The sequence below is a fragment of the Empidonax traillii genome, unplaced genomic scaffold (genome assembly GCF_003031625.1).
Source record: "Empidonax traillii isolate 1590-97213 ecotype Southwest subspecies unplaced genomic scaffold, ASM303162v1 scaffold697:size334835, whole genome shotgun sequence".
In the NCBI taxonomy this organism is placed as follows: Eukaryota; Metazoa; Chordata; class Aves; order Passeriformes; family Tyrannidae; genus Empidonax; species Empidonax traillii.
This window is the reverse complement of record NW_020955890.1, coordinates 263,321-275,627: the sequence shown is the minus strand read 5'-3', so window position 1 is coordinate 275,627 and position 12,307 is coordinate 263,321. Positions and strand designations below refer to the sequence as shown.

Here is a 12,307-nt window from a genome sequence, read left to right as displayed (position 1 = left end):
TTAAAGCAGAGGATCAGATGGCAAAGAAGAAAAGCAGTAACCACATTCGTGCTCTCCGGGGAGTTTTTTTCAAACTCACGCTCAGGATTTAGAGACAAGCAGTGCTAGATGAAGATATCAATGCCTTCCTGCTATGCAGACAAACCAATTTGATTCACCCCCTGCTGAAGTCCTTGTTATTCAGGACATGGAGGCCTGGCTGCCAGCTCCACGTGGGCAGTAATTAGCCGAGCTGGCGCTGCCAGGATTCCTGACGTTCCCCTGTGCCCGGCTCCCATGTCAGGGTGCCACGGCTTCACTGCAGCTGCCAGCAGCACAGGCAGCTCCCTGGTGACACAGCAGCAACCTGTCAAGAAGTTAAAATGTTGGCATTTGTCATCCAAAGGGTTTATTTAAGGATGAAAGAGCCATCCAGGTGGAGATCCCAGGCCACCACTTGTCCAGGTCCTGGTGTAGCTGCGCTCGCCGGGGGTGTGGCTGAGCTCGGTGGGGCCAGGCAGCTGATTCAGTGGCACTTGTTCTTTACAGGAACCACCAGCAAAAGTCACTCAGACACATCATTTTTGTGTCTGTGCAGTGTATTTTCCAAACTGGAATCTCACTGTAATTGTTTTTATTGAAGAGAAGCTCTTCCTTCCCTCCCTGCGCCCCAGGCAGCCACTCCTCACCACAGAGGAGGCTCTGCCCTTGGTGGCAGGTTGAAAGGCAGAGTTACACTTTGTGTATCCCCAGAGGGATGAATGGGCAGAGAGAGGAGGCTTGAGACTCACAAACAGTTTGTAAACACACAACAGAACTGTTTCCTTTATGTTTTTTAATGTTTTTTAAAAATTGATACACCGAGCTACTTCTTAGCATTTGTTCTGGTGATTTTGTGGATATACCCTGTTCTCCAAGGCCTGGAGAGGAGATGGTGGCTGGAATACCCAAGGTCTTGATTATCAGTGTACTCACCTTTGCTTTCTGGCATCTGTTTTGAGTATCCATATCTATTTTAGCTGTATCACAATGTGCCCATATTGAAAAACAAGTCTGTGAAATTCAAATCACAGGAAAGAAATTTCAAGAACAGGGACTTCATTTGCATCTTATCTGTTAATCACAATTTATTGCATATATTGGTGAAGTTCTTTGTTAGTCCAGCTCTGCAGAATTGTCATGAAGTGCCACTCTGACAAAGATGTACTATTTTGACAAACATGCTGTTTAAACTTGATAAGCTTTATAAAAAGTTTGCCAGCTACAGACTGGCAGTAACAAAAATAAATCCTAGGCAAGCAGGAACTGGGTCAGATGTGCTCAGCCTACAGCATAAAAGCTGGCCCTTACTAGCTAAAATTTTTCAGCTTTTCCTGGGGGATAAGAATAATTTTTGAGCTATTTTATCTATTGTTAATTTAGTCGGTGCTTTGATTCCTAATTGTGCTAAAGACACCGTCTGTGGTTCTGAAGCAGCCCTTGGAGCTGTGGGTAATTCCAGCTTCAGAATCTCAAGTGAAGCTTTTACATTTCATCGAGTCGCAAAAATGCTGCTCGTTCTGCAAACTTTTTTCTGTCTGTCAGCTGCTGAGTGCATTAGTGTCCTGACAAATCTCAGCTGTTTAGTTACTGCTGTGTAATTCTGGGGATCCCTATGGTGTTTAACATGAGCAGTCAAGCATATATAATCACATGTGCTCACGAGCTGGATACAGTCCCTGTATTTACCTTTTTGTTGAAAACATTGAATAATTTTTACCTTCACTGATTTCCACTCTCTCTGCTTGAAAAACAATATTCTTGTTGATTTTCAGAGCCGTGAAATCTATTGGTTGACTCTGACTGAATGCTTTTTCCTCAGACTCCTGAAGAGTTGGATGATTCTGACTTTGAGACCGAGGATTTCGATGTCCGAAGCAGAACCAGCATCCAGACTGAAGATGATCAGCTCATTGCTGGACAGAGTGCAAGGGTAAGGCAGAAATCTGAGCATTATAGAACTGTGACCTGCCTTCAAGAAACAGTTTGAGTTGCTCTGAAGATCCAGGCTGAGTTATTTGGGGGTGGTGATGAAAATACTGGATGAGAAAAGTGATGTCCTTTGTTTCCAGTATTGTTCTGAAAAGGAGGGGGAGTGAAATGCAGCAGTGTTGGTCTGATGGATGTGGGAAATGTCTGTGGTTTATTTTGGATGTTCTGAAAGCTCAAAATCCTTTTAATATCAACTAATTACTTCATCTTTTGATTCCACAGACATTGTAGTCTCTACCTACAATGCAGGGAGGTAAAGGGCAGATGGTTCCATTGGATTAACCTTATTTTTAACAGACAAATACTAACTTTATGGGCAACAAATTGTTACAGAAGGTCTTCTCACACACGTGCTGGTGTGTTTGGCCACTGAACATGTATCAGGACAACGCTGAGAGGAGTTCAGAAATGACATCATTTCAGCTAACTGCGTTTGCTATGACTGTTAAAAATGAAAGCATTGGTAGGCAATATATAGGCATTAATAGGTGAAAACCTGGAATCAGTACATTGAAGGAAAGCCAGGCCTTACCTATTGCTTTTATTTGACATGTCCCTTCTGGGTCGATAACAATTTACGCTCTTGGGAAGGTGCCACAGCGGATTTTTCATGGAGGCTCTTTTAGCCAGGCCTTATTTATCAACCCTCTGCCACGGTGGCTTGGGAATTACACTAACTGAGAGTGCTTTCTGTGCTCTCCTTCCTTGAACCAGCCTGTGCCCTCTCCCCCTTTTATTTAAATGCAGACATTGCTCATTTACCTCTTAGCACAGCTGCTGCCAGAGGATTTTTAGTAACAAAGACTCCTGGAGTGCTCCTGGTATTTATGAAGGCCAGGGCATGGAGTCTCATACAGGCTGTAAACCCTCTCCAAGAGATTTTGTTCAGGAGCAAGCACATACTCTTTATTTTTACTTACTCTGTGTCCTCAGTATACATCTTTCAAAACAGCACAACTGGCTTTTTGCAGGGAAGAGACTGGTAATATTTGTTATTATCCTCAATACCCAAGTGGAACTTAATTTTAAAAAGTTAAAATTTTCTATAAAAGACAAGTTTGCCCTCTTCATTCAGTTTTCCTTCAAGGGATGGTAATAAGTGGCAGATTTGTTTGGAGTCTTAACAGTTTAATCATGCAAATGGCCATATTTTAGGTGTCAGCTTGTCTTTCTGGGCACTCTTTCTTAAGAAAGAGCATAAACTTTGATTCAAAATGGAAGGAAATGGCTCTGTAAAGCCTCTAGGTAGAGGACTGCTATAAAAGTTTTATCCCCCATCTACATGACTGAAATTGGTTATTAGTGAAATGTTCCAAAAAGCCTTCTGCAAATGGCAGCAGGAGGCAATGTGAGAAAACTCTCTCTTTCAGGCTATCATGGCTCAGCTCCCTCAAGAGCAGAAAGCCAAGATCGCTGAGCAAGTCGCAAGCTTCCAGGAAGAAAAGAGCAAATTGGATGCTGAAGTGTCCAAATGGGATGACAGTGGCAATGACATCATTGTCCTGGCCAAACAGATGTGCATGATTATGATGGAAATGACAGACTTCACCAGGTGAGGCTCTGTGGTTTGTGCACGCCCAGAGCTGGCTGCGCTGCCGGGCGTTGGTGGAACACGGTGCGAGCACTCCGAGGAGCCTGCTTATAATTGCCTTTCAATGTTGTCCTATTCAAGCCTGCATATTAACTGGGGAGATGCATTACTGTGCACTGACTGGGTGGTAATAACTGTTCAAATTGATCTACAGATACACAGCAGTTATTGCCTGTCTTTCTTTCTTTCTTTAGGGTGATTCTTGTCCCAAGGAATATATATATATTTGCTCAGTTCTTTACAACATTAAATTCTAAGGGCTTCTCAATATTGCTATACTGCAGAAATAGTTCCTAGCACAGTTATTTGCAGAAGAAAGAGAGGTTTTTTGATGCCTTTCGAAATTAATTTACCAGATTTTATACAACACTATTTTTTAAATTTGATGTTCCATTCCATAAAAATTGCAAATCTGGCTTCTAAAATGTTATCTCTTATCATCATGGGGTTGCTTAAAGCAGTAAAATTTAAGATGTTTTTATTCCTAGATTTAAGCTAAGTGTGGGGAGGAGCTGGAAGAGGGTAACTGTCCTGAACCCAAAGGTGCTGTAATGGTTGCACCTGCCTGTTTCTGTCCAGCCTTTTTGCTGCAGTTTGGTGAGGAGTCACTTCCAGCACTGCATGGAACAGAGTGAGAATAAGTGATGTAGAGTTCACTGGTCTGGTTCCCTGGTGCTGGAAGGTAACCTCTGCTCTGTTTTGCAGAGGTAAAGGTCCCCTGAAAAACACGTCAGATGTGATTAGTGCAGCCAAGAAGATCGCAGAGGCTGGGTCGAGGATGGACAAGCTGGGCCGGACCATTGCTGACCACGTAAGTCACAACCCATTCCCGTAAGCCTCCAGCACAGATGAGCAGCAGCAGATCTTTAAGTGCTGCAGACATGATGAGCAGAGAGAACGAGTTTAGTTTGGGGGGTTTTAACTGATTTTCCAGATTGCTGCTGGAAAATTCTAGCCTTTCCTGTCTAGCTGCTCTGCTGCCACCCTGAGCAGTGTAGGTAGCTGAGGTTGCCCAGCACTGACAGAGCAGCTCCTTGGCTGAAATCAGGCCCCTGCCATTTTAGGGGAGCAATCTGCCAGCGCTGCCTCAGGTCACACAGCCCAGGCCAGGCTCTGGGACTGGGCAGGACTGGGACTGGGCTCCTGTCACACTTGGAAGGTGGCCAGTGCTTCCCAAAGCAATGTCAGCACTGCCTGGGCAACTCCCTCCGAATTGCACCTGGCCTCTTGCACAACCTGGAATATTATGTTTGAGGCAGCTTTTTAATATTAACAATTTTCAGATGCCCCACAGCCTTGAGTGGTGATGTCAGAGCTCTCTGGTGTTGTTTTCACAGTCAGAGGTGATGAAGACTTGGAGCAAGGCCTGCAGTGACCCAAGTGTGGCTGTGCTGTCCCAGTATTTAAAAGGAATTTTTACAGGATTGAATGAGCATTTCCAGCTCGGGGGGTTTATGCAATGCCCATCCTGAGCCACTTAGAAACTGGGTTGGGCCTTGCCAAAGCACCTCTGGTCTTAGCCCACACCCAAACTGCAGAGAAACATCAGCATTAGTAATAATATTCCACCTTCAGGAGTGACTCTGAAATGCAGGGAGGTTAACTCTGAGATCATGGACTTTTGTTTTGTCCAGCTGTCCCTTGCTTTGCTGTCCTTCCCTGGGTGGAAATTTGTAATGCAAGGTTTTAACTGAACCCATGTCACACGGGAAGTGAATCATTGCAATGCAGATCCCTCATTTAATGTTGCATCCAGAGGTGCTTGTCTACACCCTGATGTATTAATGATGCAGGAAGAAATGTTCAATGGGGAGATAAATTTGAAAAGTGTTTCTTTAAATGGGTCTCCTTGCTATAGCATTTTGAAAGCCATGTTTCTGGGAGAAGCAGGTGTGCAGCTGATGTAGGCAAATGAAGCAAGGAGCAGTTTGTGTTAGAGATCTCAAGGGATCTTGTGCTGAAGGTTTACAATGCTTTTTTTTTTTTTTTTTTTTAATTCACATGTTTTATGCAAACTTGGTGTATGGCATTCTGCACGAAGCCATTTCGAAATATAAAAGAAAACTAAATGGCTCCTTTTAGTAGCAGTAAGGTCCTTAAAAATGTAAAAGATTAAGCACATGTTTGAAGATAAATACGAGCAGCACTGTACAGTTAGTCATTTTGACAAGAATATAGCTTTTTCCCCAACTCCATACTCTGCTAATACTTTCAGCTTGCATATTTCATTAGATCTGCTTACATTCTCTTTGGAAACATGTTAATGTGGAATGGTGTGACAGTTACAGAGCACAGAGCACTGTGCCTAATCCTGGGAGCAGAGGATGGGTTTAATGTCCTGTGTGCTGGGTGACACCAGTGACTCATGACCCCACGTGTTACCATGGCAGGAGCTCCCCAGCTCCTGCTCTTGGGCACTTCCACAGCAGATCTCCTTTGAAACCATAAAAGCTGCTACCCAGGGTGTTTCACATCTGTTGGGAAAGGTCTCACCATCAGCCCCAGGTTTTCCCCACAGTGTTCCATCTCTCAGCAGAGGCTGCTTGTTGGGAATGGGGGAATACAGAGCAATTATGAGCCCAGGAATGACAATGATTTGCTGCAAGGCAGGGATTCTCTGTATGATTTATTTTTCCAGTGTTGAAATGCCTACAAAGCCAAAGACAAATTCTGTCATTTTTTTTTCTTTGATAGTGTGGGGAGGCTGAGATTGCATCAGTTCAGATCATCCAGGGGAAAGGAGCTGGGGGTAACCAGTAAAAGGCTCCAGCAGCCTCTTGCTGGGATGACTGGTTCCTGGCTGCAGGGGCTGGTGTGGGCAGGTGCCCACGGCACAGGCTGGTGGCAGCTGCTGGCACGTCACCAGTGCCCATCCTGCCAGGGATCTGCCTCCCCAAAACATCTGCTGACAGCTCCTCCCGGGCCCAGCTGGCACCCAGGGCAGGGGGCATTTGGTGGGAATTCCTGAGGCATTCATTCCCCAAACTGGAGATGCAGTGGGAGGAGGAAACACCTCTGGTTGCTGGCACAGCTGCAGACACCTGGGGAGGGGGTTGTGTGCTTGTGTCCAGCAGCACACACCAAGAGCTATTCTGTCTTCCTCTGCACCTTTTCTGTGCAAAAAGGAGGGGAAAAAAGTGATTCTGGTTCTCTACAGGCTCAGCTGGGGCAGTAGGAAGTGAATGTGGGTGTTTGTTCTGTCCAGGATGGACCCTGGTTTGACTTGGAGCAGCCAGTTCTGCCTGCAGCCGCCGCTGAGTGTGTGGCAGCATCTCAGTTTGGGGGGTTTGGGAAGGTGGGGGTGACCCCCAACACACATTTGTTTCCATCTCCACTGCAGGGCCGTGCTGTGGAATCCTCCCAGGCCAGCTCTGCAGACAGGGGTTTGTGTCTGTGCCTGCTGGAGGTTAATACAATAATGTAATCTCTCCTGATCAGTGTTGAAATTGTTGCCTTTTGGGTTTTTTGGTTCTTATCTGAGTGCTCCTGCCTGGGAAAGGACACGGCTCATACAGGCACCCGCAGAGCCTTTTGTTGATGCTCTTTTTCATCCTGTGTTGCATCTCTATTTAAACATCATCTGTCTTTGAGCTGAGTCCTCTATTATGCCTGCAGAAATAGCACGCACAGGAGAGGTTGTGGTTTTCCAACTGACATCATATTGATATACAACAACCCAATGATGATTCCCATTCCTCTGCTTCCCCACCAGTGTTATGCTGCCTTCAGAACGTGCTGCCTTAACAGTGTCTTTCCTTAAACAGTTCCTGTAACCCCATAAAGTAGCTGGCGTTGTTGAGCCACCCCTCTGATGTGCTGTGTTGTGCATTTGCCAACCCTCACCCCCTCCACCGCTGTGCTGCTCCCTCGCTGTGTTAGCTGAGCTCTTTGGGAGATGGAGAGTGGTTTCCAAAATGGTAATTGGAGCTTTTTGGTGGCTCTTTGGCCAGTGCTATTTGGGGACTTTCTCTAAAACATCTTGTACTGCTGGCTAATATTGATTAGCTTAAAAAATTACCCTGCAAGCTTTGCTGCTTCGTTAGGCAGGGTTTCCCTGCCCTGATGGAAGCAGTGTGCCCACGCTGAGACTTGCAGTGACTTTGGGTGTTCCATCACCTTCCTTGGCACTAAGAAAGTGGTTTCTGTTACTTGATGGGGTCAGATGCCCAAAAAACCACTCAGGTCTCCACAGCCTGATGTGCTTGTCCCAGCTTGCCACCAGTGCCCTGTGTGAGTTCTGTCTGCCACAATCAGTGCTGGGTTATCTCTGCTGTGCCCAGAGACCACTTTGGCTTAGAAACCCACTTGTTCTGGCCCTGGAAAAGCACATGTATGTATGTATTAGCTACAGTCCCCTTCATTTCAGAGTTAAATGTCTGTTCTGGCACATCAGTGACTGATTGTGGGAAGCAAATGCTTCATGTGACCATGACCCCTGTTTGCACACCCGTGCCTGGGCAACACAACTTCAGTTCTGGTTCAGTCTGCGTGGGTGCCTTTTTCTACAGGGAAACATCAGTTCCTGCCTCCCTCTCATAGCTGAGGAAAGAAGGCCTGCAGGGAGAATTAGGGCTCAGCCCCTGCTGCTGACACCCAGGAGGGGATTTTTTACCTAGGCCTGGAAGGGGAGGAGGGGCTGTGTGGCCATCAGCAATAAAGCTCAGCTGGAGTGAAGCATTAAGTAATGAACTGATGCCACATTTGAGATTAATCCTCCAATCATGCCATGTCCATTATGAGTCTTTGCTGGATGGTCTGTTGCACAGGATCAGGGTCCTGGGAGAAATGAGATTCTGATGTGAACAGGGGTGTGTGGAGAAAAGCTCTTAAATCACTCTGGATGGGGTGCAGCTGTTTGGAAGGATGGAGATCACTGCAGGGTCTGCCTGTGGTCCTGTCCCTGGGTAATGCCAGGTGAATTCCTGCTCTGCTGATACAGGGCTACAGCTGAAACAATGCTGGGTACAGCCTGCCTCAGTGCAGAAAATGAGGCTCACTGTGAGTCTGATAGTGGTTGTCCAGGAGACCTGTGGATGCAGGGTGGGAAGGTGAGATGGTGATGGGCAGAGTGGCCATTTCAGTGGAAGAAAAAGCACAGGAGTACATGTTGGGGTACATGTGGGGTACAAAGTGATACTTCTCTGGGGTTCAGAGCTGGGTTTAATGAGGTGTGTGTGGCACAGCGGGATGTACATCAGGTGGATGTGGAGCTGCAGGTGTTCTGTGTGTGTGTAACACCCTGCTCTGGTCAGAAATGCTTATGGCAGCATGAGGTGTCCTCACCTGCAGGACAGGCTGTGACATCCCCCCTCCCTGCTGCAACAGCTCCTGCCATCAGGAATATATCCAGTCTGAGGTAAAGGTCTGTCTCGTGGGCACTGCTTGCAGCACCATCAGGGCTGCCTGGAGGGCACAGCCTGTCCCAGTGTTCCCAGCTGGGAGCTGTTGGGTGCTGCTGTAGGTGCAGTGGCTGCAGGGGCAGGAGTGTGGCACGTGCCCTTGGCCTTACTCAGCAGCAGCACCAGCCTTTGGTGGGCAGAGGGTCTGTGGAGGTGAGTGTGTGCCATCTGCTCTGTTCCCTAGTCCTCAGCAGCCCGTGGGGCTGAGGTGGCCCCTGTGGGACGTGCTGCGGGCACTGCATCGCTGCTGCTCCTGCAGGGACTGCAGGGCTGGCCTGGGCAGCAAAAGCCTCCCCACAGCCCTTCTGTCTGAGGCCTCCAGAGCCTGTTCTGGACTGTGGCTGCCCCTCAGGACCCCCTGTGGCTTGGAAATCCAGCATGAGACTGGCTCGTCCATCATCTCCCCAGTCAGCTGGGGTGGCCCTTTGGCTCTGTCCCAGACAGCGACAGCTTCCCAGACTGCACGGCAGCCTCCACGTCCTGCCGAGTGTTCCGTGCAAAGCTGAGAAAGTTGCCTTTACCTTCCAGATGAGTGCTCCAGCCAGCACCTTCAAATGGGACTGCGTGCCTGGGGAGGAACCTGGTTTGCCCCTGCTGAGAAAGGGCAGCAGAGTCAGGAAAATATCTGTTTGCTGCGTGTAATGGAGTAGCTGTTGGGTTTATCATTTCCGAGCTCGAGATACTTCAGATTGAGAATCAAGACAGGAATTGGTAACATCTGCTAGTTGCAGCTTGAGGTCTGGGATATCAAACCATTGCTGCTGTGTCCTGCACAGTGTACAGGAAGGACCTTTTATAGTTAACAAAGCTGCTCTGGAGAGGCCAGGTAGCCCTTGTCCTCCTGAGGAGCTTGAAGGGCAGCCTGCAGCTGAAAGGAGCCCAGAGGTGTGTCCAGTGCTGCCCCTGTGTTCTCTGCCCCGTGTTTCAGGTTTTAGGTGCATTTAGTGCTGCCCAGGGACTGCTCGTTTGTCTCTTGAAAGCCAGATCTCTGCAGGGAGGGGAGTGATCTCTGGAGACGTTCCCTGTTGCAGGGGGAGGTGTCTGGCTTCTCCCTCCGTGGTTTGTGTCCCAGATGTCCTGCCTGCAGAGTCACACTTGTCCTTTGTCCCGCAGTGCCCTGACTCTGCCTGCAAGCAGGACCTGCTGGCGTACCTGCAGCGCATCGCCCTGTACTGCCACCAGCTCAACATCTGCAGCAAGGTGAAGGCTGAAGTGCAGAACCTCGGCGGGGAGCTCGTCGTCTCCGGGGTACGTGTGAGCTCTGACGTGTCTGGCTTTTCCTTCCAGAGGGAGCAATTATTCCAAGCTGAGCTTTTATGTGAAACACTATAGAATATAGACAAGAGGTTTTGGAGCATTCAGAGTTTTAATGTATGCAGAGTTTATGTTGCTGCCTCGTTGCTCTGGGAAGAAACTCTCACTGTGAAAATACAGACTTCACATTTCCTTACTCACCGGTGTTTGCAGACAGATTCCCTTCACCTCTGCGGAATCTGCTGGTTTTCCAGGCTACTTTTCACTCTTAGTGAGGTTAAATCACTTCAATCAGCACAGCTAAACCTGCCCCACGTCTCTGCACGGCCTTGGAACATGCGGGGGTCCTGCAGTGCTCCAGAGATGTTAATATTTCAGGATAGCTGTGCCCTGAAGAGTGCAGGGATTTTTAGTGGCTGCTCTGGTTTCTGACAGCTGGAAGCTGCCCCAGGCCAGCCTGCTTTCTTATTCCAGCCATTACTTTGCAAATAATTTCTCCACTGTAGTTCATGAAATGCTTCCTCCTAAGAGGAATCTTTATGATGGATATCTGGGAGGGGGGAAGTGGAGCTAAATTCCTAATTTCTCCTGGCATACTCTTCCTTCCCCAGGACAGGCATGTTTGATCACCTGGGCTTTTGCCCAGATATGTCAGGACTGAGGTAGGAGGTTTTGGAGAAGGGGCAGAAGTGGCTGATAGTCGAGTATTGCTCCCTGAATCCTTAACAGCAGATGGAAAAAAACTTACCACCCTCTGCCATTTTGATATCACAGAATCATGGAATGGGTTGGGTGGGAAGGGACCTTAAAGCTCATCTTGTCCCTCCCACCATGGGCAGGGACACCTTCCACCAGCCCAGGTTGCTCCAAGCCCCGTCCAACCTGGCCTTGGACACTTCCAGGGATCCTGGGGCAGCCACAGCTTCTCTGGCCAACCTGTGCCAGTGGTATTTTCCAGTGATACCCTGTTTCATATTTCAGATGGTTAAACTTACCAGCACAGGCTTCCCTCACACTGCAGGTAGAGCTGTGGGACAAGAGCCCTGGATCAGCAGCAGCTGTGGCAGCTCAGCAGGAGCTGCAGCTGGAGCAGAGGGAGCTTAGGTGGGGATGAACACCCTTGCACAAGCCTAGCCCATCTGAGGATGATGGGCTGTGCTGCCCCTCCTGCTGTGCCAGTCCCCTGCTCGTGTTCCCAGCCCATGGGATCCAGGAGCTGCGATGGAACGTGCTCCTGTGGCTGCTGTTCCGTGCCTGATGTCCTGGGAGCTGGAAGGCTGAAGGCATCGTGCTGTTAAAGAAGGAGAAGTGTCATTATGCAGTAATAAGTATTGCAGGGTTTCAGTGCAGTTACTCAGTGTCTCTGGGATTTACATCCCCTCTGCCATAAATTAGTCATAGGAACAGCCTGGCATCTGTACTCTGATCTCCTGGGTTTATCCCTTCTCCTCCAGTCTGTCCACTGGGGCTGGATGTTGCCAGCAGGAGTGTTAAGCTTCCATCAGATAATCAGATGAAGACCTCTGCCAGTCCAGAGACATCACCTGTCTAAGAGCAGAATTGTGTTCAGAGTTAACACCCTTCCTGTAGAGCAGAGAGTGCTGTGAGAGCAGAGCCACAGCCCAGGTGGGCAGAGCTCACACTCGGAGCAGTCTGACAGTTCATTTAGTCAAGAACCTTCCTGCTCCCCTTGCATTTAATGGGATTCTTCCTGCTGTGGTGATCCATGGAAACAGTCAAATGCAGTGGAAGAGGTTTCCAGGCTGGGATGAGGGCAGAGCACACGGGTTTGCTGGAGGGCACAGCCCGACCTGCTGCTGTGGCACTCACAGTGGGTGGGAAGGAAGGTGCCAACACCCTGAGAAAAGCCACCCCCCCTGCCCAGCTGGGTTTGCTGCTGGACAAGCCATGGCTTCAAGGAGAAACTTTCCCCAAGAAACTTCCTGTCTGCAACACCAGGATTTGAGTGTGTAGAGGCAGCAGAGCTCCTGTGTCAGCTGAGCAGAGGTGCTGAAACCCTGCCCTGGACCAACCCCTTCCCACACCAACCCCT

At 48.5% G+C, this 12,307-nt stretch overlaps 1 protein-coding gene across 1 annotated transcript in view; it reads left to right on the top strand.

Moving 5' to 3' along the window:
* CTNNA1 (catenin alpha 1) overlaps positions 1-12,307 on the top strand; it is a 52,055-nt gene that overhangs the window by 36,809 nt on the left and 2,939 nt on the right. Inside the window, exons 7-10 of the mRNA XM_027899955.1 lie at positions 1,841-1,951; positions 3,381-3,562; positions 4,307-4,412; positions 10,114-10,248. Coding sequence (XP_027755756.1) covers positions 1,841-1,951; positions 3,381-3,562; positions 4,307-4,412; positions 10,114-10,248 — 534 coding nt within the window. The remainder of the gene's footprint in view (positions 1-1,840; positions 1,952-3,380; positions 3,563-4,306; positions 4,413-10,113; positions 10,249-12,307) is intronic.